Consider the following 24210-nt stretch of genomic DNA (forward strand, 5'->3'; position numbering starts at 1 on the left):
GTGCTGAACTCCCGGTCTCCTCCTTCCTTTCTTCTCTCCCCCAGTGCAGAGCCCATGCTGGTGCACTAACCTGCAGTGTCTCTGTGCTTCTCTTCTTACCTCCTCTTTCCCCTTCTCTTTCCTTTTTGCTGTGATGTGTCCAGAAAAGGAAGTCGAGTTCCAGCGTGCACCTAATGGTGAGCCTTGCCTGCCCACCCATCCGCCCACTCCATGCTGCCTGTGCCCGCCTGCCAGCCACGCAGACCCATTCTGCCATGTGCGTGTGCTTCACTCATCCTCACTGCATGTCTGTGCTTTGTGGGCAGATGTGGCCTGTCCTGCCAGATGGGGGCCATTGCCCAAGGTCACCCAGTGGCCTCAAAATTGGGCATTGAAAGGTGCACTATGGCACCCTCTGCTTTGGAGTTTGGATGGGCCTCCAGTAGGGCAGGACATGAATCTGGTAGGGACTTGGGGTCAGGTGGTAAGCACAAGGAGAAAACCTCACTCGCTATGATTCAGGAGGAGAAGCCTTGCTCACTGGGCATAAGCAACTGCTATCTACAAACTGGCAGCTGGTAGCAGAGGAGCTGGTTGGCTCCTGGCTCTGATCCTTGCTCTCCTGGGTTTTCCCCTGTGCAAGTCCCATCCTCTGGGTGGGCCCAGAGTCCCATCCTTCCCACCCAGCCTTCAGCACAGCTGAAAGATTACAGTAACACATCTTCTTTCTCATGGGACATAGGGCACCAAGGAGAACATAGCAAGTTTAGTCATTATGAAACCATCCACTAAAACCAGAGGTGGAGCCACCTGGGTTTCTTCCTGGCCCTCTGCAGATAAAGCAGGTTTTCCAAGCACTCTGTCATTATTGTTCCCTGTGAGGGCCTTGGTGTCAGCTGGGCATGGCAGCAGAGCAGCCTTCTCCGATCAACCCCAAGCACGAGGACATCATCAACAGTTGAGCTAGGAGGATTCCACTCTTTACTGGTGGAAACAGAAGAGATCAGCTCATGTTATTCTTGGCTCATGTCCTGACTACACCTGGGATCTTTCTTTCTAGCCTGCAGAGTTCAGGAGAGTCTTTTAGAATGTGATACCTAGCTCGAGGTTCCATGTCTTGTTCTGGGCTTGGGGGTGTCTCAGCCACTGACAGCAAGCTGGGGGTGGACTTCAAATCCGGTCCAAGAGGCTTCCAGGCAAGATGTAGGACAGTCTGGATGCCTTCTGTGTGTGTCCTGGGAGAGAAGAAGCACATGCTAGCTGTCAACATGTCCTCATTTACACTCTGCACAGAGGCGGTAGCCATAGGCGGTAAGCACAGGGACATTTGTCTCTTCCTGTTAAAGGCATCAGACTATTCCTTGGTGGCCAAAACTCCACCTGAACACCCAGTAAGACTATATACTGGTTAGGGACTTATTAGATGAACAGAGCAATGATGTGGCTTCTTGCCCTTGAGATTGGCCTTCCTTCCTGATCAGCTTCCTCTTAGCCCCACCCTGCTGTGCCACTTTAATGTTTTGAATGGCAAGGAGAGATCCCTTATGGTCATGTTGCTGTTAGGAATGTTGGCCTGCAGGGTGGCCTGCTCTTTCCTGGGGACTAGGTTCTGGAACCATATCCACAGCCCCCACCCAAGAATTGCTTGCCCTCGGAGCTCTGCCTTCAATTCCAGCTGATCAAGTTCAGGATTTATAGGGCAGAAGATGACTAGCACTACCCTGTCTCAGCTCCCTTTGGTCCATGGATACATTTTGTATTTAAATTTTAATTCCACCCCTTTCCTCTCTGGACACCATTTCCTAGGCCAGGTATTCTTGCTCTTCTTCCTTTTCTTTTCAGATCAGGCTTCTAGCTAGTATTTTAAGGGGAAGAAAATACAGATGCCAAGTGGAGGGTAGCAGGAGATTGCCTACAGATAAGGGCACCAGAGTGTCTGAATTTATTCTGCTTTCTTATAAATCACTCTCCTTTCTACCTGTGAAGTGGAAGGAAGACCCTAAATTTCTTCAGGTCAGATGTGATTGTGCAATGACATGGTACGTGGAATAAACATTTCTGGAGAGATGCTCTAAAACAAGTCTTTGACTAGTCCCACCTTGAGGGTGTCTCCAGAGTTAGGTTTCTGGGCCTCTCACAATAGTCCCTTCCACTGATCATCTCTCCAGCCATGGCTCCCATCTGCATAGTGTTATGATGGCCACCTCAGGCCTAGCTCCTCCAGGCCAGGTCAGGGGTCAAGGGAGGTCTGGGAGTCAAACCTGAGCAGCCTTGGTGACTCTGGAGGAACTAAACCATCTGTTTTCTTGTCTCAGCCACAGAGCAACAACAAAAACAGTCTCGTAAGCCCAGCCCAAGAGCCCGCGCCCTTGCAGACGGCCATGGTACCTCCTGACTACAGCTTCTCTGCCTCTGCCCCTGGCTGCCTCCTGCTCCTTCCCTCTTCCTCTTCTTGCCCTCTTTCCCCAGACTCCTTAGCCTCTTTCCTTTTCTGATTCCTATAGAGCAGGCTGCTCTGTGTGCCATCCCATAGGCCCCTTGCCCTTCATTTTCCTGCTTGGCCATGTTCCATCCTGCATGGCAGAACCATTGCTCCTGCTCCTTTTGCGGTTGTGGGGAAGAGTGATCAGGGCTCTCAGCTAAACCTCCCAGCCCCCAGCTGGGACCCCCATTGGGTCTTCCATTGGGGCTGGGAAGGTGAGTTGCTTATAAAAGGAGAGGGTAAGGGTCTTCTTGGAGACTGTACATCAGTTCTTGGAGACCTCCTTGTAGAATCTGCCTCATCCTCTCCTTTGCAAAGGCAGGAACAGGAAGAAGGACAAGGGTTACCCACCTTTGGATGGTGCCAAGATCTCTGGGATCCTGGAGAACCCCATCTGAGTTCTCTTTAGGCTCTTCCAAGAGGCACTGTGTGTCTCAGAGCTCCCTCTGCTAGTGGAGGATAACTAGAGTTAGCAAAGGGATGACTTGGAGAGGAGGGGCCCTCTGTGTCCTGTGGACCCTTGTGCTGCCTGGCATGGTGCCAGGAGAAAGCAAAAAGTAGACAAAGTGGGCAGCTCCCTGTACTCAAGCTTGCTGAGAGTGCATCCTGGGCCTTTCTGGGAGATCTTATCATTCTCTTCTCCCTGTGTCCCTGCCTCCCGTGCACCCCTTGATGAACAATGTTAGCAGGGCTTGTCCTGTGCCCTGAGTTCTATGGCTCCTCCTATATACTTATCTGGCAGGGCCAGGATGGGGGACATGTGGAAAGAACTCTCAGCACAAGCAGAAACCCTTGTCTCAAATTCTTAGGTACCTGCTTCTTCCAGGCCTTTCTTTCTTACTAGCCAGTGCTGTCACCTCAATCCAGGGCTTCCCAGATCTTTGAGACCCCAGTTGAGCAAGAATGTTTTGTCTTGAGGGGATGGTGGGTGGGCCTCAGTGGCCATTATAGAGTTTCTGGGAGTCCTGGTTTGGGGTTGGGCTCCCTCAGGGAGGAGCTATAGGTCTGTCTCCAGGTCAAGAAGGTAATTTTTATCTTTTCCCTCAGGAGCCACAAACCACCGTGGTGCACAATGCTACAGATGGGATCAAGGTGAGTGAGCGGCTCCTGAGCCAGTCTCCTGCTTTCCAGATTAGCAGAAGACAGGTGGGCTAGGTACAGGGTCTAATGCCAGTGGCCACCTACAGCCTGCACCCTGATGCTGAGATGTTCACAGAGGCTGGGTTGGAGGTAACGTATGTCTGTTAATTGCTTCGTTCTGAAGAAGGGCAAACTTTAGCAACTCCGAGCCCAGGCTCTGCAGTCCAACAGACCTGTCTCCAGACCTCTGGGCAAGTCCCTCAGTTTTCTTATCTGTAAAGGGGCATTGTAATAATAATAGAATTTTCCTCTATGAGTTGTGAACTTAAGTGAGAAAAAATGTTAGCCAAAAAGAAAACTGAGGGCTGGGGATGTGGCTCAAGCGGTAGCGCGCTCGCCTGGCATGCGTGGGCCCGGGTTCGATCCTCAGCACCACATACAAACAAAGATGTTGTGTCCGCCGAAAAACTAAAAAATAAATATTAAAATTCACTCTCTCTCTCTTTCTAAAAAAAAACTCTTTCTAAAAAAATAAAAAGTATTATTGAGCTCAAAAACCTTCCACAGCTCTGGTTTACAGAGGTGACAAGCACATGTCCTGTCTGTGGGGAAGGGGGAGGAGCAGATGAACAGGAATTAAATAAGATATAATCCAATGGAGCTAAATACCCTGAAGAAAATGGGTATTTAGGCACAAACTAGGCACAGTGGTGCATGCCTGTAATTCCAGCAGCTCAGGAGGCTGAGGCAGGAAGATCATGAGTTCAAAGTCAGCCTCAGCAATAGTGAGGCTCTAGCAACTCAGTGAGACCCTGTCTCTAAATAAAATACAAAATAGGGCTGAGTATGTGGCTCAGTAGTTGAGTGCCCCTGAGTTCAATCCCTGGTACCAAAAAAAAAAAACAAAACAAAACAAGAAAGTGGCACAAGGTAAAGAGAGAGTTTACAGGGTCTTTAAATGGTCAGAGAAAGGTCTCTCAGGAGGGGATAGTTGAGCTAGAAACTAAATGTCAGTGGGAAGGAGATGGCCAAATAACTATGGATCAGAGGGACTGCAGCTGCAGAGACACATGCTAGAAGACTCAAGTGGAGCTTATCATGGTAAGCAAAGGCCAGAGAAGGGTGTTGAATTTGGAAAAGCAGATAGGATGTGTGGTAGGGTTTGCATTTTATTCCAGCTCTTGGCAGTTCTTTGCAGGGGAATAATATAATCTAAGTTGCATTTCAAGAGATTACTGTGGCCACATATGAGCAAGAACTCAGGGAGATAACAAGAGTGAAAGTACAGAAGCCCAGAAGCCATCATCATGGTTCAGATGTTAGATTGTAGCTGTTCATTTAAAGAGAAGAAGTAAGACATGGGATTTATCTTGAAAGTAGAAGTGATGGATTTTTATTTTATATTAGCTGACTGGGATATAAAGAAAAGAGAGAAAGAGAAGAATCAAAGATGACTCCAGGTTTTAGCCTAAGTGACTAGGTAGATGATACCATTTACTGAGTTGGGAAGGTTGGGTAGGGCATTTGGGAAACCAATAAGCCAGAAAGCAAGCGTAGAGGTTGAAGCCTCTGTGATTCCTCCTGGTCCCATGTTCTGCTCTGTTCTGCTTCCAAAGGCCTTAGCATATAGAAACATGTTTTTCTTTGGTCCACAGGGCTCCACAGAGAGCTGCAACACCACTACAGAAGATGAGGACCTCAAAGGTAAGTGTTGGCCCTTGGTGGGGAAGGGACCCCAGCCATAACACAGGTACTTTGGCTCTGATGGGGCACCTGCCTTTTCTGTTCCCAGAACTGGGACTAGTGGCTCTTTATACCCCAGGAGAAGTCTTGACATAAAATCCACTTTCCATGGGCCAAGGTATGAGGTTCTTGTCTGGTTGCTGAGCCAGGCAAGAGGACTCTTTTTTGACCCATGTCTACAGTAGCTACATTAGCTATACCTGGATCCAGGGTTCAAAGAGCTGTTTCTGCTGTTGAAAATGATGTGATGTCTTAGAATAGGGACATCTGAGGTCCTTGAAAAGTAGGGTGAATGTTGTCCTGGTTTTTCCAGGACCAAGGAAGTTCCCAGGATGTGGAACTTCCAGTTTCAAAACCAGGACAAGGACTGAGGATGTAGTTCAGTGACAGAGCACTTGCCTAGCATATGCAAGGCCCTGGATTGGATCCCCAGCACCACAAAATGGCAGGGGTGGGTCGGGGGAGCTGGGCACAGTGGCACACACCTGTAATCCCAGCAACTGGGAGGCTGAGGCAGGAGGATTGCAAATCCAAAGCCAGCCACAGCAACTTAGCAACACCCTAAGCAACTTAGCAGACCCTCTCTCAAAATACAAAAAAACGGGGGGTGGACTGGGGTTGTGGCTTAGTGGTTAAAGTGCCCTGGGTTCAATCCCTGCTACCAAAAAGAAAGAAAGAAAATAAAAAAGCCAAAATTGTCGTGGGCCCCAGGGATGAGTTGGTCACTCTAGTCCCGAGGTCTGGCCACAAATGATAAGAGAACTGATCTGATGTCTGTAAAGCCACACTCAGCTGTGTCTTGGAGGTCTTGTGAGGATCACCAACCTAAGCTTGGGATTGGCCAGAGTACCAGGGTGTGTGGGAAGCTTGGCAGGCCAAACTAATGGGAATCTGCCCTACTCTTTGGGTTGGCCTCTTGGAATTGCTCCCTTTGCCTTCAGTAAATGACCTTCAGCCAGGCCAACAGAAAAGACTAAGGATATTGTTAAGACGGAGCTGAGAGAGCATGCTTATTGGTAATGAGGGAAACCAAACTTTGGAAACTCCAAAAATCGAAAGAAATAAGGCAATAAAGAATAGTATCGCCAGGGCTGCTGGGAATCAGGCCAGATCAGTTCAATTCTGATAATGCTGGCAGAGTAGAAGGTACCTTCGCTGCTGGGCTCTTGACCTCATGGCCTAGCCCCCTCAAACGTCTTCCCCAGGAGCAGTGGTCCTAGGATAGGCCGATTTAAGGCTCCTCTGGAAGCTGCAAGGCCAGGTCTGTGCACCTTCCCAGTGCTTCAGCCTGGTAGGGCCTCTCTGGCAGAGGCAGAAGAGTGGGATGTGGTCCAGCGTCCACAGCAGCCTGAGGCGTCACCTTGCCCCGGCTCTGTGCCATGGGCTTGGGTCCTGTCTGGCTTGCTCGCTCACCTGCCTTGTTCTGTTTGTTTTGGCTGCTCTGCCTTGCCCTGCCCTGCCCTGGCTGGCTAGCTGCCCCGCTCCGCACTGGGAATGGCAGCTCGATGCCTGAAGGACGGAGCTCCCGGGACAGAACAGCCCCCTCTGCAGGCATGCAGCCCCAGCCTTCTCTCAGCTCCTCAGCCAGTAAGTGTGAGGGAGGCACATTCTGGCTTCCCACTCCCTGGCTCATCCTGAAGTCCCCCAGGGATCCCCTCCAGAGCTGTCAGCCCAACCCAGCTGTCTGTCTTAGCTTGAGGAGCAAGACCTGCACCTGGGGTGGGGGAACAGCTGGAGGCACTGTTTATTCCAGTTAGAGGCCCTGTGCCTGAGGCCCAGAGAAATACCAGAAGAATGGGTGGCAGAATGTGGCATGGAGGGAGGGAGTAGAAAGCCACTGGGGTGTGCAGTGGGCCTTGCCTTGGCAGCAGCCAGGAGGAGGACCAGTGTCAGAAATTGGGTCCGTGGGAGGGGGACAATGGTAAAATTGAAATAGCTGAGGAACTGTGTTGTGTAGTGTTTCTTGAAGCTCAGCATAACGTCATATTAAGGGCACAAGGTTTGGGGTGAGGCAGACCCGAGTTTAAATCAAGCTATGCTACTTTCAGAAGTATGTGAAGTAGCTTTAAACCTCCCAGAGCTTAGGTTTCCTTATCTATAAAGCAGGGAGAAAATGGCATCTACTTCAAATGTTATAAAAAGAAATGAGAAAGTAGAAGGTTTTAATACAATGCCTCGCAAGGTTAATGGCTGTTCGTTTGATATTTTTAGTTCTGTCTGTGTTGATGTCTGTGATGCCTCTCTTTGCTTCTTTTCCTCCCATTGTCTTTCCTTGTAGAGTTTCTAAACACAATCCTCTTCACCCACAGGGGCCCCAGTCAGGTCCTCCAGATGGATTTGGTTGGGTTAGAGTGGGGCCGTGTGTTGTGTGGACATGCTTGCTTGCCTCTTTAGAAAGGGAATAGAGCTCGTTGTTCCCCGAACTTGCTGCTTGCTTACCCAGAGCTGCCTACCCAGTGGTGGTGACTGTGGGGCCACCATTGGCTGCACTACTCCCTCCCAGCTATGCCTCTTGACTGTGCTGGCCCAGCTGTGCCATGCTGGTGCTGTTCTAATGCATTTGTCTTGCAGCCTCTTGCTCCTGTGAGGAAAGGCTGGACCAGTGAGGCCTTGGGTTAGGGTTAGCCCCAGCTCAGTCTGAGTCCTCCCTTTCCCTGCTGGCATCCTCTGCTAATAGTAGAGTTTCCTGTAACTAAGCTGCCTAGGAGAGCAGGATGTCACCAGCTCTCTCTGGGCTTGGGATGGGGTGGGAAGGGAGGCTCTGAAGGCACCATCTCTGCTTGCCTTTGGTCTTAGCCTTTTCTTGATTTCCTTGAGGGACACATCCTAGCATGAGAGCTGGTTTGAGATTTATAGCTTTCCCAAAGCTTGTCTAGAGTAAATGGAGCCATTTCTTGGGTGAGAGGCTGTCAAGAGTTTTTACAGTTCCAAGATCCCTTATCCCATAGAAGCCCTGTGGAGGAGATGAGCAGGATGAAGAGAATGAAGCATCTATCCTAGGGTTCTGTTCATCCTTTGGCAGCCCGCAGCCCTCATCCCTCGGCTAGATTCTGCTCTCAGGCTGGCTATTGCCCAAGGCTAGGTTCTGGGCCACTGAATGAAGGCTAAGAGTAAGGGTGGTAATTGAGACCTGACTGAGCCCCTTCTGGTGAAAGAAGTAAATGGGGGTGGAAACAGCCATATTGGGAGATGCTTCTCAGAGAGATTGAACCTGCTAGAGATGGGATGCACAGATTCCACATAGAACATTCATGGTGCTCCAGGCTCCTCAGCTGTTAAAAGAGTGTTTTCTGTGACCTGGTTGTTGATGGAGAGGGAGACAAAAGCCAGAGAACCATAATTAATGGGTTGGCTTGGAAAAGAGGTGGTCATTGGCTTTGCACACACCACTGAAGGGATGGAAGGAAAGGTGAGCTTGCTCCTCCTGCAAAGGAACTTACAGTCAGACAAGAGGGATGTCTTTGACAAAAAGATCACAGGGAACTCCATGAAGGGTTGAGGAGGGCTCTCTGTTACTTAGGAGGTTGTCCAGTTTGTAAATTGTTGGATTTTTACTCCCACAGTGCGAAAACAGGAGATCATTAAGATCACAGAACAGCTGATTGAAGCCATCAACAATGGGGACTTTGAGGCCTACACGTGAGTAGAAACCTGTTCATTGAAATGTCTCTCAGGGCCTTCTCTGCTTCCAAAAAGCAACTGGGATCCCAGAGAAAAGGCCACCTGAGGTTTGGGCATAGTGTGTGAGTTAAACCCTAAGTGCTTAGGTTGGGAGCCCTTCCACATAGATTTCCTGTGATTTAGCCAGCCCATGGCAGCAGGCCCCAAAGATTTTAGCTGCATTGTGAAGCATGGCCCATCACCAACCTGCTACTACAGGATACACACCACTTATGAGGAAGAAGACACAAATATCCCATAGAGGCCTGACAAGCTAGGTTTTGCTTTATTTATTTATTTTTCTCCTGCAGGAAGATTTGTGACCCAGGTCTCACTTCATTTGAGCCTGAGGCCCTCGGTAACCTCGTGGAGGGGATGGATTTCCATAAGTTTTACTTTGAGAATCGTGAGTGGGTTCGTGCTGCTGATATACTCCTGCCTGCCCCTTCACCCCTTTGCCTCTGTCCCCTGCTCACCTCCTCATCCTAGTTGCTCATTTCCATTTTATTTGACCTTCCTGCTGCATCACATTCTGTATGCTTTCTTCCTTGTGCTCTGCTAGTTTTGTGCCCTGGTAGTCTTAAACTGGCACCTTAGAAGGCCCTGCTCCAGAACCCCAACTACCCATTCATTCTCCAACTGCCTCAGGGCAGTGCTGGTCACCACATCAAGGTCACTGTATTTCTTTAAGCCTCATCTCTTTTCAAGATTGATTACAAACCCTTTGAGATTAGATTGAGATGATATCAGCAAATAATAATGAAGCTCTATGTCTGCAGGTTTCATAATAGAGGAAATTAAAACCAGAATAAGAATGTACAAGCAAGTAACTGGCATTGGTGGAAATTTATGAGATTGGAAGTAGTGGCTAGAATCCTTCTGAATATTAAGGGAGGCAGGCATCCTGGATTGGGCGGGGGCGGGGGGGGGGGATATATATACTGGATAGTTCCTAGCAGTTCCAGGAGATAAGGAATTGAATCGTGACCACCTTCCCATCTTTCTCTCTACTCTCAGAACCACTCCTCACCCCTACTCCTATTTTTCCCTCTTCTTTCCCACTTTATCCTAGGCCTTTTCCATTCTCTCCTGAGTTTTATTTTGTTGCTGCTTTTTCCACTGACTCCCACCCTCTCCACATTTCAGCTGCCTATGTAAACCCTTGGCTATCTAATTCCAGAGTTCCTATTAGTTCTAAGGAGAATCTCCTGCAACCCCTATGTAACTATGGAATTAAACTAAAAAATGAATCTCAATAAAAACCTCACAGTTATACAGCCTATGCTGATAATGGCAATCCAACTTCCTTTACCTTTCCCCAAGAGGATGCTGGGAGCTCTGGGGATAACCTGAGCTGCGTGCTTTGGTTATTTTAACTTTGGTACCTTTTCAAGTTGTGAATCTATTTTGAATGTTTTTTGAGTTCATGATTTTGCTCTGCAGCAGCAACAAGCCAACCTTACGAAATCTAAACATCAGCCTAACAGAGTAGAGAGAAGCTGGGATGTGGCCTAGTGAGACAGTGCTTGCCTGGCATGCACAAGGGCCCTGGGTTCAATCCCCAGCACTGCAAAAATAAATAAATAAGTAAAAGTCAAAAGACCATATAGTCATATGAGCCTCCCATTAGAGTCATATGAGTTTGAATGTGTGATTTGGACAGATTAATCTCCATGAGCCTATTTCCTTCTTATATGAAGAAAATATCAACGAAAAAATACATCTCATGCATATAAAATCTCCAGTACAATGCCTGATTAAAAGAATAGCTGCTATATTGATACTGTTATCCACATTTATTTCTTTTGGATAATTGAGTCTAATATAATGGGGTATCCTGACCTCTGGAGAGTATATGGGGGACTTGGAGATTCTGTGAACAGTTGCTAGTGGGAGGGTAAGACTTGGAAGTGTGGGGAGGGAATAAAATGCTGGTGCCCAGGCTTGACACACTCCTACCTACCCCACCCTGCCCTTCCCCCTGCAGTCCTGTCCAAGAACAGCAAGCCCATCCATACCACCATCCTAAACCCACATGTCCACGTGATTGGGGAGGACGCAGCTTGCATCGCCTACATCCGTCTCACCCAGTACATCGACGGGCAGGGTCGGCCTCGTACCAGCCAGTCAGAGGAGACCCGGGTCTGGCACCGCCGGGATGGCAAGTGGCTCAATGTCCACTATCACTGCTCAGGGGCCCCTGCCGCACCATTGCAGTGAGCTTCAGCCACAGGTGCTTGTGGTAGGGGAGAAGGGGCAGGGAGGGGTTGGGACAGGTGGGGTCAAAGAAGGAAGAGTAGGCTAGGAGGTGAAACTTGGGAAGGAGGTATGGGCCATCCCAGAAGAATGGCAAAGGCTGGGGAGTGTGGTTGAAATAAGTTACACTCTGAACTCTAATTTGAGTCTGCTTCTATGACTCCAAATTAGGTGCACACAGTTACTTATCCTCCCTAAGTCTTAGTTTCCTTAGCTATTAGAGAGGACAAGTGTGGTGCCTACCTCCTTAAATTTTTGTAAGGGTTAAATAAATAAAATACTATAAGTAAAGCACTTACTAAGTACTTAAATGTGAGAGAGTGTTATATTTAAACATTAGCTTCTCCCCCACCCCAACTTTCTTAGGCCCTAGGACCTCATCTGTGTGTGCTCATTGTCCTCTATTCTATTACCACCTTCTGTCCTGTTTAACAGGGGGATTAGGAGATTCCAGCTGGAGGTCGAACCTTCGCAGCCAGTGGCTCTGGAGGGCCTGAGTGACAGCGGCAGTCCTGTTCGTTTGAGGTTTAAAACAATTAAATTACAAAGCGGCAGCAGCCAATGCACGCCCCTGCATGCAGCCCTCCCGCCCGCCCTTCGTGTCTGTCTCTGCTGTACCGAGGTGTTTTTTTTACATTTAAGAAAAAAAAAAAAAGATTGTTTAAAAAAAAAATGGAATCTGTACCATGAAGCATTTCAAAACCACCTACAGCCCTTGGGCTTGCAAGAAGACAGGAGTTTGTGTGATGCCCATCCTGGCATGAACGTTGGGCTCACCCACCAGTCCTGAAGAGGTGAGCTTAGCCTCAGAACCCCCACGGACCCAGGGGGACCAGGCAAGGACTCTGACAGAGCTTTGGGGGCCATGATGTGATTATGGCCCCTGAGGTGGCCTGCTTACCCCAGGTCTATGAGTGGGCTTCTTCGGAAACTGCATAAGCACCTAGAAAGAAGCTGATGAAAACACCATGGCTGTTAGACCTACTTGAGAGAGAATGCAGAACTCTCAGCCAGCTGTGGACGCAGCTGAGAAGCAGTGGCCTCAGGACTGAGGTCCCGGACTTTGCTGTACTGTTCATTTAGCATAGAAGGGAAGAGAATTGGTGCTGCAGAAGTATGTCTGCTATGAAGCTGATGAGAAACCTCGTGTTAGTCTGACATGCACTTACTTACTCATCCATTTCTATAGGATGCACAATGCCCTTGGGCCCTGATATTGAGGCCTAATCCCTGCAGGTGGGAAGGGGAGGTTTTACTGCTTTGCTTCGTGTTTGTGTTCTTGATAACTTAGCAAGGAGGGAGCCAGGCCCTGGTCAGGGCTCCCTTTGTCGCCTTTGGCAGTTCTGTTTCTGGACCATCTTTGTCTTGCCTTTTCATGGTGGTGGTCCCCCATGCTGACCCTCATCTGGACCTGGGCCCTCCGTGAAGTGCCCCTGTGGGATGGGAGGAGTGAGGCAGTGGGATAAGAGGTGGTGGTTGTTTCTATGCATTCAGGCTGCCCTCAGGGTTGCCTCCCTTCTTACTCTTGCTGCACGTCCATCTCTTTCCCTGTCTTTGAGATTGACCTGAGTGCTCTGGCAAGAAGCGTCCTCTTGAAAGAGGCCTCTACTGACCAACTGAAGTATAGACTTACTGCTGGACAATCTGCATGGGCATCACCTCCCCTCACCTGCATGTACCCAAAAAAGGTGTCCAGAGCAAAGACTCCTACATTCATTGTCTCTCTCTGCTCAAGGAGTTCCATTCCAGGAGGAAAAGATCTACCCTAAGCCACTATGAGAAGATAATGGAGGAGCAATTGGTCATAGCCTTGGGTTTCTCCCAAAACAACTGTGCATATTTATCTGCACAAATATCTGCACTTTTGAGGGAAAGGTGGGTAGACTCCAGCTCCCTGGACTAACTTCAGGAGGCACAGGAGCTGGGAAAAGAGGCAAAGCTACAGGTTTACTCTGGAGCCAGCTGAGGAGAGCAAACTCACAGGTGCTGATGCTTGGATTTAGCAAGGCTCCTCTCGCGCCTCATGCATGCCCCAGCCCCTGGGCCCTACCCCCCACCCTGCCCTGCAGCCTGCAGTGCCAGCTCGCAGATACCTTCACCACAGGGTTTGGTTTTGCTGGCTTGAAGACAAATGGTCTTAGAGTTCATTGAGACCCATAGCTTCATATGGCTGTTCCAGCCCCACTTCTTAGCATTCTTACTCCTCTTCTGGGGCTAATGTCAGCATCTATAGACAATAGACTATTAAAATAATCTTTTAAACAGGAAATGGAAGGCATTTGATGCAGAATTTTTGCATGACATAGAAATAATTTAAAAATAGTGTTTGTTCTGAATGTTGGTAGACCCTTCATAGCTTTGTTACAATGAAACCTTGAACTGAAGATATTTAATAAAATAACCTTGAAACAGTCCATTGTGTTATTGCTGTTGGAGGCTTATGCCCAGGGGCTTAGATTTTAGCAACCTGCATTACAAGGCTTTAGATGGAGAGAAGTATCTTCTCCCACTTCCTTTTAGGATCTTTTCAGAAGAGGATTTTCTTATAGGCCCCCTGGCTGCTAAGGGGAGTCAAGGGGTGGCAGAGATGATGCGGGGGCCTTAAGAGGTGGGAGAAGACCAAGATGTGGGGGCACCCGCCTGTAATCCCAGCGATTCTGAGGCTCCTAATACCAGAGGTTCCCAAGTTCGAGGCCAACTTGAGCAATTTAGCGAGGCCCTAAACAACTTTAGTGAGACCTTGACTCAAAATAAAAGGGGTTGGGGATGCAGCTTAGTGGTTAAGCACCCCTGGGTTCAATCCTTGGTACCAAAAGAGGTGGGGATGGGGGAGGTGGGCTACGGGTTTTGCCACGCCTCCGGGCCCCGCCTGCGTTCCGGGCTGGCCCCGCCCCTGCTCAGTGGGCCGGCCCGGCTCCCCCTCCGCCTGGCTGAGTGGACGAGCCCGTACCCTCGGCCCGCCCCTCCTCTGGAGCCGCGGCGCCCGACGCTCCCCAGACTGTGCCACCGTTTGGGGTGTAGGGGGTACGCTTCTGCGGCCTGGGCGCGGAGCCTGGCGACTCCTAGACCGCGGCTCGGGCTGAGCACACCGGAGGACTATTTGGGTTCCTCGCGCCTCGGTCGCGCGACTGCCTGGCTCGGAGCTGTCGCGACCCGAGTGGGTGAAAAGAGAGGCAGCGCGCCGCCTCCCCCAGGTGGAAGGGGTGGTTGAGCCCGGCTGCGGTAGAGCGTTCGCTCGGAGATGGCGGAGCCGCCGCGACGCGGCCGGAGGCCCGGAGAGGAGGGAAGCCGGGCAGCCCCGGGACGCGGCGGAGCCCGGGGACCGCGGGGACGCCGCCCACTCCGCCGGGTGAGCCGCCCTTGAGGAGAACAACCTCCCACATTCAGAGTGTGCCCCCCCCCCAACCCGATCACCCTCAGTTCCTCACAGACTTCCCTTGAGTGTTGCCACCATAACCACCCGCTGGGTCGTCCTGGGCGGCCCTTCAGTGCGGCCCTCCTCGCCCCTCGCCCCTCGCCCTGAGTCCTTTCCACTATCTTTCCTCGGAGTTGCCTTCTTCGCCTCAGGTCGCCCCCCACCTCCAGTACAGGGGTCCGTCCCCTCGGGCTCTTCCAGCCCAGTACCTGCCTCGATGTCACCCCCGCGTCGCCTCGGCGCGACCCTTGTGCCCTCTCCTATTAATGCTCCCCTTCCCCTTAATGCCCCCCATCCGTGCCCTCATCTCCACCTGTGACCCCGTATTCCCCCCAACAGGGTCCCCCCTCCGTGAGCCTCGGATCCCATTCGGTTCCCTTTCCTCCACAGCATCTGCTCTGCTTGTCTCCCGGGACAGGGCCCACACCCCCAAGGCTTCCCGGGCCTGTTAGTGTTGGGACCTGATGACCCCTTGGTTTCTCCTCCTCAGAAACCTATTGCTACACACACATCTCCCCCATGTTCTTCTTCCAGTGTTTATTGCCTCACCCTAGTAGGTCTCTCGTCACTTCTTCCCCAAATATTAGTGCTTCTTCCAGTCATGAAGCTAAAGATGCAGTGGTTAACCGCATGGGCTCTGAAACTTGACATGCCTGACTGAATTCCAGTTTCTCCACTGACAGCTGTTTGGTCCTGGGCAGGTTACTAAGCTTCTCTGGGCTTCAAATTAGTCATGTAAAATGGAAATAATACTACTTACTTCTTCCCTCCTTCTTAGGGCTGGTGTGAGTATTAACTACAGATGCTCCTAAATTTACCATGAGGTTACATCCTGAAAAACTCATCTTAAATTGAAGATACCTACATCAAAAATGCATTTAATACACCAAACCTACAGATAGCTTAGCAGTACAGTATACTGTAAAATATCATTTGTTTAACCTTCTGATTACATAGCTGTATGAGAACCGGTCACAGCCACTGCCCCTATATAGCATTAAAAAAGAGTATTGTACTCCATATCCACTAGCTCAGGAAAGGATCAAAATTCAAAATTCTTTGGGCTGGGGATGCATGAGACCCCAGGTTCATTCCCCAGAACCATAACAAAACAATCCCAAAAGTCAGATTATGTTTATACTGAATGGTTGTCATTTGTACACCATTGCAAGTTGAAACATTCTAGTTTGGGGACTATCTGTATAGGTAAAACTCTCAGGAAAATCTCTGGCAGGTAGTAAGCTTGCAACAGATATTAACTGAGCTGAACATGATGACATGTGCCTGAAATCCCAGCTACTCAGAAGGCTGAGGCAGGAGGGATCACAAGTTTGAGTTCAGCCTCAGCAACTTAGTGAAACCATGTCTCAAAAAAGGGTTGGGGATATAGCTCAGTGGTAGAGTGCTTGTCTAACATGCATTGGGCCCTGGGTTCAATCTCCATACTACAAAAATAAATAAATAAATAAACTGTTATTAACATGTGTTATTAACATCAACTTGCCCCCAATGACTTCTATTCACTACTGTTTTCCCTAAGAATTTCTCTGATTCTTAGGATTCACCCCTTTCCATGACCTTTTTTTAAATTTTTGTTTTGTTTTGTTTTATTTTGTTTTATATGGTGCTGAGAATTGAACCAGGGCTTCACATGTACGTGGCAAATGCTGTACCGCTGAGCCACAACCCCAGCCCTCCATGACCTTTTTTAAAATTCTTTTTTGGTACTTAGAGATTTAACCTAGGGCCTTATCATGCCAAACACATTTTGCCACTGATCTACATCCCTAGTCCCCCATCACAGTTTTTCTCCTCCCTCCCAGCTCTCTTTATTAATTTTACCCAGGCCAAAGCTGAACACTTTTTTTTTTTTAATATTTTTTCAGTTGTCAATGGACCTTTATTTATTTATTTATATGCAGTGCTGAGAATTGAACCCAGTGCCTCACACATGCTAGGCAAGTGCTCTACCACTGAGCTACAACCCTAGCCCCAAAGCTGAACTCTTTATAAACAGCTCTCTCAATTCTGAAGGACCCTGTCTCTACCTATTCACCTCTAGGGTGTATGAATTGGAATGGATGATAGAGAGGGATTACTAACCCAAAGCTTTACTGGGAGTGGTGAAGGTGAAGAGAGTGACTGTAAAGCTTCCAGAAGCAATCTGATAAGAAGTCCCCCAAATTATATCTCCTTAAAACTGTGTTTTCAGATCATGCTGCCCTTACTCATTTTCATTGCCATATTATAACTTAACCTCCTGTTGCTCTCTTATCTCCCATTCAGATTTTTTGTTTGTTGGTTTATTGTTTTTATTTGTTGTTGTTGTTGTTTTGTTTTTTGGGGTTTTTTTTAGTTGTAAATGGACACAATACCTTCATTTCATTTATTTATTTTATGTGGTGCTTGGATGAAACCCAGTGTCTCATGCAAGCTAGGCAAGTGCCTTACCACTGAGCCACAACCCAAGCCCCAGTCTGTTATGTTTTTGTAACTGCATCTACCCTTCATGTCTCTCCAGGCTAGTTCAGAGACCCTTCTGAGCTATTCAGGAATGGAGATATAGTACCATGTTAGAAAGGAGAATTGGAAAGGACAGGGAGAGAGACTCTAGTCTCAGCTTTTTGGCTTTTCTCAGGTTCTAGTGACATGCCTGCTCTGGGGCTCCATTTTTATCTCTTCTTACTCTGACACAGGTGAGGTAAAGGGCCAGAGGTGGGAAATTTTTCACAAGCAGTGGAAAAGAGAGTCTCATAGTCTCCAAGTTAATTAACTTGAAAAGTAGATTAATAGAATGCTTAGCACCATCTCTTTTCTCTTTGAGTTCCCCCATATTGTGTCCATATGATTGCAAGTTCGTTAGTGCTGTTGGCTATGATGATGGGTTTGATTGATACAGAAGATTAACAGACTCATGAGTTTCCTTTTATCTGATAGTTCGTTGGGGCATGGGACTTCTGGGACTTTCAGTCCCTTCCTCACAGAAAGAACAGAACTTTTGCTCGTTGGCCAACTGTTCGGTCATGGGTTGAGAACTCCTTTCAGAACAGGCCCATTTTCAATCTCCTAGGCTGTTTGGCCTCTTGTAGATGGGAGAATTCATTTCCTTACAAGTTGTGAAGCTAAGGTATAGTGCTCCACTTGTGTTCTTTTATAGAAGCTTTTTTCCTTTCTTTCTTTTTTTTTTTTTTTTTTTTCCTTTTGGAAAGTAAATCATCCAGTGAACAGGAGGTAAGAGAAATGAGGTAAGGGTAAGGAGAATGGATTTTTTTTTTTTTTTTTTTTTGGTACTGGGGATCGAACTCAGGAGCACTTGATCACTGAGCCAAATCCCCAGCCCTTATTTGTATTTTATTTAGAGACAGGGTCTCACCGAGTCACCATTGCTGAGGCTGGCTTTGAAAAGAATAGATTAATATAGTTTAAAGGGAGAAGTAACACATTGATTTCTCTGTCTTACAGATAGTGGGGCCAAGATTGTGAACTTTACTGACATTCTGATGTGAGGAGCTCCGCCAGAGCCAAAAGTGGAGCCTGGCTAGATTTGCAGCCTGAAGCCATGGGCCAGGGGGCCATGGTGACTTGAGACCAGTAGACTCTGTCCAGTTACCCCCTACTGTTCCTTCTACCTCCCCTACCCTTTACTAAGTGAACTTGACTCACCTTTTCAGGGAGCTGACCCTGAGGGAATCCCTTTCCCTTATTTTCCTATCCTTTTATCCTCTCAAGACAGTTCCAGACTATAGAACTCCTACCTCCCATCCCCTGTGGTGGTTCCCATCTCTCCCTCATTTTCCCCGCCATGCTTCAGCTGTGGAAGGTGGTACGCCCAGCTCGGCAGCTGGAACTGCACCGCCTCATACTGCTGCTGATTGCTTTCAGCCTGGGCTCCATGGGCTTCCTGGCTTACTATGTATCCACCAGCCCCAAGGCTAAGGAACCCCTGCCCCTGCCCTTGGGAGACTGCAGCAGTAGTGGGGCAGCTGCCCCTGGCCTTGCACGGCCTCCAGTCCCTCCTCGAATGCCCAGGCCTCCAGAAACAGCTCGAACAGAACCAGTGGTCCTTGTGTTTGTGGAGAGTGCATACTCACAACTGGGTCAGGAGATTGTGGCCATCTTGGAGTCTAGTCGTTTTCGTTATAGCACTGAGTTGGCACCTGGTCGAGGGGATATGCCCACATTGACTGATCATACCCATGGCCGCTATGTCTTGGTAATTTATGAGAACCTGCTCAAGTATGTTAACCTGGATGCCTGGAGTCGGGAACTGCTAGATCGATACTGTGTGGAGTATGGTGTGGGCATCATTGGCTTTTTCCGAGCCCATGAGCACAGCCTACTGAATGCTCAACTCAAGGGCTTTCCCCTTTTTTTACATTCAAACTTGGGACTACGCGACTACCAAGTGAATCCTTCTGCCCCTCTGCTACATCTCACTCGCCCTAGCCGCCTGGAACCTGGGCCGCTGCCTGGTGATGACTGGACCATCTTCCAATCCAATCACAGCACATATGAACCAGTGCTTCTTGCCAGCCTTCGGCCAGCTGAACCCCCTGTGCTAGGACCAGTGCCTCGTCGGGCTCGACTTCCCACTGTGGTACAGGACCTGGGGCTTCATGATGGCATCCAGCGGGTGTTCTTTGGCCATGGCCTTTCATTTTGGCTCCACAAACTTGTCTTCGTTGATGCTGTTGCATACCTCACTGGCAAGCGCCTCTGCCTGGACCTTGACCGCTATATCTTAGTAGACATTGATGATATCTTTGTGGGCAAAGAAGGTACCCGCATGAAGGTGGCTGATGTTGAGGTCAGTCTTTATTTTTCCTTACAATTTTTTTTTAGAAACGGTTCAAACTCTGGCCTATCGGACTCCCTGCCTTGGTTCTGAGTTTGTCACAGGAATGTTTCCTGCCCTTTCCAGACAAGGAAGAATACTGCTGCTCATGTATCTCTTCAATCTGCTGGGTCCTGATTACTCTTTCCATTTATGTCATGTTCCTATTACTCTTCCCAGGCTCTCTTGACCACCCAGAACAAACTCAGGACTTTAGTCCCCAACTTCACCTTCAACCTGGGCTTCTCGGGCAAGTTCTACCATACTGGTAAGCTTACTCCCCTGCTCCTTCAGCACATCAGTCTTAGTTTGATCTGTCCCTTCACTGTTTATCTCCCTGGGCAGACAAGTTGGATAAAAGGGGTGAGGTTTGGGGTCAGATTACTGTGAGGAGCTTGTGATAGCCATGAATTTAGCGTGAGTTGCTGGAGATCAAGTTGACAGTGGATAAATAGAAAATCTTGGGTGGGCAGAGGGTCATAATATCCCAAGGGTGGAAGGTGGTCAGTGTTTGTTACAAGAGTACTCAGTCTGACTGGCTGTGGTCAGTGGTCAGTGTGTGGTCATAGGGACAGAGGAGGAGGATGCAGGGGACGACATGCTGCTGAAGCACCGCAAAGAGTTCTGGTGGTTCCCCCACATGTGGAGCCACATGCAGCCACACCTGTTCCACAATCGCTCCGTGCTGGCTGACCAGATGAGGCTCAACAAACAGTTTGCTTTGGTGAGACCCTTGAATCTCTTCCCCATACTTTCTCCCAGAGGTAATGCTTCCTTTTTAACCTTCCCCCAATGGGTCACCCTTTCCCTACCATTTTCAGTTTTCTTTCTATGGAGGCATCCCCACCCTCGTTACCCTCTACTCCCCAAACCTCACCAGGTCCTGGTGAGAGTCTATACCATTCCCAGGAGCATGGGATTCCCACGGATCTGGGGTATGCTGTGGCCCCTCACCACTCGGGCGTGTACCCCATCCACACGCAGCTCTATGAGGCCTGGAAATCTGTGTGGGGCATCCAGGTGACCAGTACCGAGGAGTATCCCCATCTCCGTCCTGCCCGCTACCGTCGTGGCTTTATTCACAACGGCATCATGGTGAGGAACTCCCACACTTAGCCTCCAATCTGCATTGTCTTACAGTTTTACCTACTAGTTCATCCATATATAGGGGGTAAAAATCATTTAAAAAAACACTGCACATAGTAAGTGCTTTATTGCTTTAATTTCAGACTGAGCCCTCTATAAATCCAGGGAACCCCAGGGCCTCAGGTCTTTTATCCTTCATCTATTTCAAATTCTACTTTTCAGGGCTGGGGATGTGGCTCAAGCAGTAGCGTGCTTGCCTGGCATGCGTGCAGCCCGGGTTTGATCCTCAACACCACATACAAAGATGTTGTGTCCGCTGAAAACTAAAAAATAAATATTAAAAAAAAAAAATTCTACTTTTCAAACTTCATCTATCCTTGTTTCTTTTCCTTGCAGGTGCTGCCCCGGCAGACATGTGGTCTCTTCACTCACACAATCTTCTATAATGAATATCCTGGAGGCTCTCGTGAACTAGACCGGAGCATCCGAGGAGGAGAGCTCTTTCTGACAGTGCTACTTAATCCGGTAGGGTGCTGAGAGGAAGGGCTAGAAGATTGGACAGCCAAAGTGTTTGCAGGCTGGGACCTTTACTCACCAACGCTGATTCTGAGGTGGGGTAGGCTTCCAGATCTGACATGCAGGCACCCCCTTGCAGATCAGCATCTTTATGACCCATTTGTCCAATTACGGAAATGACCGGTTGGGCCTGTACACCTTTGAGAGCCTGGTGCGCTTCCTCCAATGCTGGACACGGCTGCGCCTACAGACCCTTCCTCCAGTCCCTCTTGCACGAAAGTACTTTGAACTTTTCCCCCAGGAGAGAAGTCCCCTTTGGCAGGTAAGGGTGGAGCTCAGGCTGACTAGAGACATAATGGGATGGGGACTTAGGAAATTAGGCCTTATCAGAATCTTGGCCTTGCCTTCAGAATCCCTGTGATGACAAGAGGCACAAAGATATCTGGTCCAAGGAGAAAACCTGTGATCGGCTCCCCAAATTCCTCATTGTGGGACCCCAGAAGACAGGTAAACCTTCCTTAGCCAACTTTTCTTGCTCTACCTTAAAGACTCCTTTTGCAAGGAATTCCTTTCTCGTATCCACTCCTCCTTAATCCAAACTCCTGCAACAAGGATTCTTTTTTGTTTTTTAATTTTATTTTTAGGTGTAGTTGAACATGATGCTTCTGTTTTATTTATTTATTTTTATGTGGTGCTGAGGATTTGAACCCAGGGCTTTGCACTTGCTCTATCGCTGAGCCACAACCCCAGCCCAACAAGGATTCTTAACCTTGGTTTGTATATCAGAATCATCTGTGGAGTTTGTTTAATTTCTTTGTATGTTTTCTGGTATTTTGCAGTGCTGGGGATTGAATCTAGGGCCTTACTCATGCTAGGCAAGTGCTCTACCACTGAGCTACACCCCAGGCACATGTGTAGAGGTTTAAAAAGATCCACAGTGATTCTGATATTACAATCAAGACTGAGTGCACTGTTTTAACCCTTTCCTGGGCCTTTCACAGGTCATTTTCTCTCACAATAGCTGGATCAAAGGGAGTTTTACTATCCAGAGTGGTTGTTTTCTTACTTCCTTCAAACTCATGCTGTTCAGCTGGTGTCTTTTCAACAATGGCCTGGTCCTTCTCTCCTATTTAGGGACCACAGCTATTCACTTCTTCCTGAGCCTGCACCCAGCTGTGACTAGCAGCTTCCCTAGCCCAAGCACCTTTGAGGAGATTCAGTTCTTCAATGGCCCTAATTACCACAAGGGTATTGACTGGTGAGACTGAGACTGCTTTGAATGTTTCTCAGAGAAACAGTTCCTTCTCCCAGCAGACATCTGTTTTTTTTCACTCTGGGCCTTTCCTCTGCTGCTTCCTAGGTATATGGACTTCTTCCCTGTTCCTTCTAATGCCAGCACTGACTTCCTGTTTGAAAAAAGTGCCACCTACTTTGATTCAGAGGTTGTACCACGGCGGGGGGCTGCCCTCCTGCCAAGAGCCAAGATCATCACTGTGCTCACCAATCCTGCTGACAGGGCCTACTCCTGGTACCAGGTCTGGCTGAAGCTAGGGACACATTGGGGCTTAAGGAGAAGGTGGGTGTGGGACTGGTGATTACTAGAGAAAAAAGAATGAGGGTAGGGAAACAACTAGTACCTTAGGGAGGGGGTGCCTGTACTTTCACCAGACCAAGAATAAGGACAAAATAATTCTGATAATCACCTGTCCCTTCCCTTCCTTGTCCTTTAGCACCAGCGTGCACACGGAGACCCAGTTGCTCTGAACTATACCTTCTACCAGGTGATTTCAGCTTCCTCCCAGGCCCCTCTGGTACTTCGCTCTCTGCAGAACCGCTGTCTTGTCCCTGGCTATTATTCCACCCATCTACAACGCTGGCTGACTTACTACCCCTCTGGACAGGTACAATCCCCCCAAGATCCCTCCCTCATTGGGGTCCACCTTCCCTTCAGCCTAGAGGCTTCTTAGGAATCTAGAGGGAACCACATCCCTATCCCTTTAGCTGCTGATTGTGGATGGGCAAGAGCTGCGTACCAATCCTGCAGCCTCAATGGAGAGCATCCAGAAGTTCCTGGGTATCACGCCCTTTCTGAACTACACACGGACCCTCAGGTGGGAGAGCATGACTCAGGGGAGGAATCTCTGGGTGAAGTGGGGAAGCAGGCTGATCACATCTATTTGGAAAACATGGGTTTACCCTGTTTCGCAAAGAGAAATGTGTCCTTGTGGACTGGGAGGGGTAGTACACATTTATGGGGCTTGAATTTCTTTTCTTCCTGCCACCAAATGTCCTTTTTCTGTTGAACAGGTTTGATGAAGATAAGGGATTTTGGTGCCAGGGACTTGAAGGTGGTAAAACTCGATGTCTAGGCAAAAGCAAAGGCCGGAGGTACCCAGATATGGACACTGAGGTAAGTAAAGTCTGGGAAGGATAGTCCTGTTCCAACTCTAGGGTCTGATTCCATCCTGGTCCTTACTATTTGTGTCTCCCTTCATTTTTCTCCTGTCAGTCCCGCCTTTTCCTTACGGATTTTTTCCGAAACCATAACTTGGAGCTGTTGAAGCTGCTGAACCGGCTTGGACAGGCAGTACCCTCGTGGCTTCGGGAAGAACTGCAGCGTTCCAGTCTGGGCTGATGTTCCCAGCCTTCCATTACCAGCAAAAAGCAGGGCCCACAAGGGGAATAAGAGTGGCCTGACCCCTCCCCCTTCTACCTCAGTGGCCCCCCCCAGGCCTGCGATGGCTGAGAAGGGCATCTCTTTCCCATAGCTCTGGGGCCTGATAGTGAGGCTTTACTTGGTACCCCATGTCATGGTACTAGGTACCTTTGACCCGTGAAATTGGGAGGTGGGAGAAATAAGAGGGTCCAGACAAGGTGTAGAGGAATGTAACATATTAATCCAATGATTTTCCTCTGCAGTCCCAGCAGTATATCTATCTATACCTGGCTAAGAGAGGGACCTTTTATTGAGGCCCCTTTAGTCAGGCAGTGGATCTACGTGGGGCCCGGCCTCCCTAAGTCATTCACATTGAATGGGGATGAGGTCGTACAGTGGCTCTTAGAGCTGAGTATAAGCCCAAGCTGTGGGCTAGAAATGTCCATAATAAACATCCTTATTTTTCTGTTTCGTCTACCTCACTGAAGTGAAAAAACTAGAAT

The 24210-nt window shown here is 48.8% G+C and overlaps 2 protein-coding genes across 28 annotated transcripts in view; both read left to right on the top strand.

Moving 5' to 3' along the window:
- The window catches only part of Camk2g (calcium/calmodulin dependent protein kinase II gamma), a 59187-nt gene extending 45573 nt beyond the window's left edge, over positions 1 to 13614 (top strand). For 5 of the 22 annotated variants that reach the window (XM_058577880.1, XM_058577883.1, XM_058577882.1 and 2 more), the window contains 9 exons: positions 144 to 176; positions 2295 to 2363; positions 3509 to 3553; positions 5197 to 5245; positions 6758 to 6871; positions 8848 to 8923; positions 9256 to 9350; positions 10932 to 11177; positions 11636 to 13614. In XM_058577880.1, coding sequence (XP_058433863.1) covers positions 144 to 176; positions 2295 to 2363; positions 3509 to 3553; positions 5197 to 5245; positions 6758 to 6871; positions 8848 to 8923; positions 9256 to 9350; positions 10932 to 11164 — 714 coding nt within the window. In that variant the 3' untranslated portion in view covers positions 11165 to 11177; positions 11636 to 13614. Of the gene's footprint in view, positions 1 to 143; positions 177 to 2294; positions 2364 to 3508; positions 3554 to 5196; positions 5246 to 6757; positions 6872 to 8847; positions 8924 to 9255; positions 9359 to 10931; positions 11178 to 11635 lie in introns of those variants that run through there. The other 17 variants (XM_058577881.1, XM_046419669.2, XM_058577896.1 and 14 more) reach the window with 9 other exon arrangements.
- A 617-nt stretch (positions 13615 to 14231) lies between these two features.
- Ndst2 (N-deacetylase and N-sulfotransferase 2) lies at positions 14232 to 24173 on the top strand. 6 transcript variants are annotated; one of them, XM_046419746.1, is made up of 14 exons: positions 14435 to 14549; positions 18078 to 19422; positions 19630 to 19717; positions 20019 to 20173; positions 20359 to 20544; positions 20932 to 21060; positions 21191 to 21373; positions 21462 to 21558; positions 22186 to 22309; positions 22412 to 22586; positions 22782 to 22952; positions 23053 to 23162; positions 23359 to 23461; positions 23561 to 24173. In XM_046419746.1, exons 2-14 carry the CDS (start codon positions 18418 to 18420, stop codon positions 23684 to 23686), a joined length of 2652 nt encoding a protein of 883 aa, XP_046275702.1. In that variant the 5' UTR covers positions 14435 to 14549; positions 18078 to 18417; the 3' UTR covers positions 23687 to 24173. The 6 variants fall into 6 exon arrangements, with proteins under 6 accessions (XP_046275705.1, XP_046275702.1, XP_046275706.1 ...); XM_046419749.2 differs by lacking the exon at positions 18078 to 19422 and having other exon boundaries at positions 14232 to 14549; XM_046419747.2 differs by lacking the exon at positions 14435 to 14549 and having other exon boundaries at positions 17875 to 19422; positions 20434 to 20544.
- Positions 24174 to 24210: the final 37 nt, after the last annotated feature.

The sequence above is a fragment of the Marmota monax genome, unplaced genomic scaffold, assembly GCF_021218885.2.
Source record: "Marmota monax isolate L192 unplaced genomic scaffold, Marmota_monax_Labrador192_F-V1.1 WCK01_AAM20220418_F8-fsc00019, whole genome shotgun sequence".
NCBI lineage: Eukaryota > Metazoa > Chordata > Mammalia > Rodentia > Sciuridae > Marmota > Marmota monax.

Bases quoted from the DNA above. Each gene is read 5' to 3' on its own strand.
- Ndst2 (XM_046419746.1), top strand. From the start codon at position 18,418: ATGCTTCAGCTGTGGAAGGTGGTACGCCCAGCTCGGCAGCTGGAACTG. The intron at 21,559-22,185 runs GTAAACCTTCCT...TCTCCTATTTAG, and splicing joins TGTGGGACCCCAGAAGACAG to GGACCACAGCTATTCACTTC. The intron at 22,310-22,411 runs GTGAGACTGAGA...GCTGCTTCCTAG, and splicing joins TACCACAAGGGTATTGACTG to GTATATGGACTTCTTCCCTG.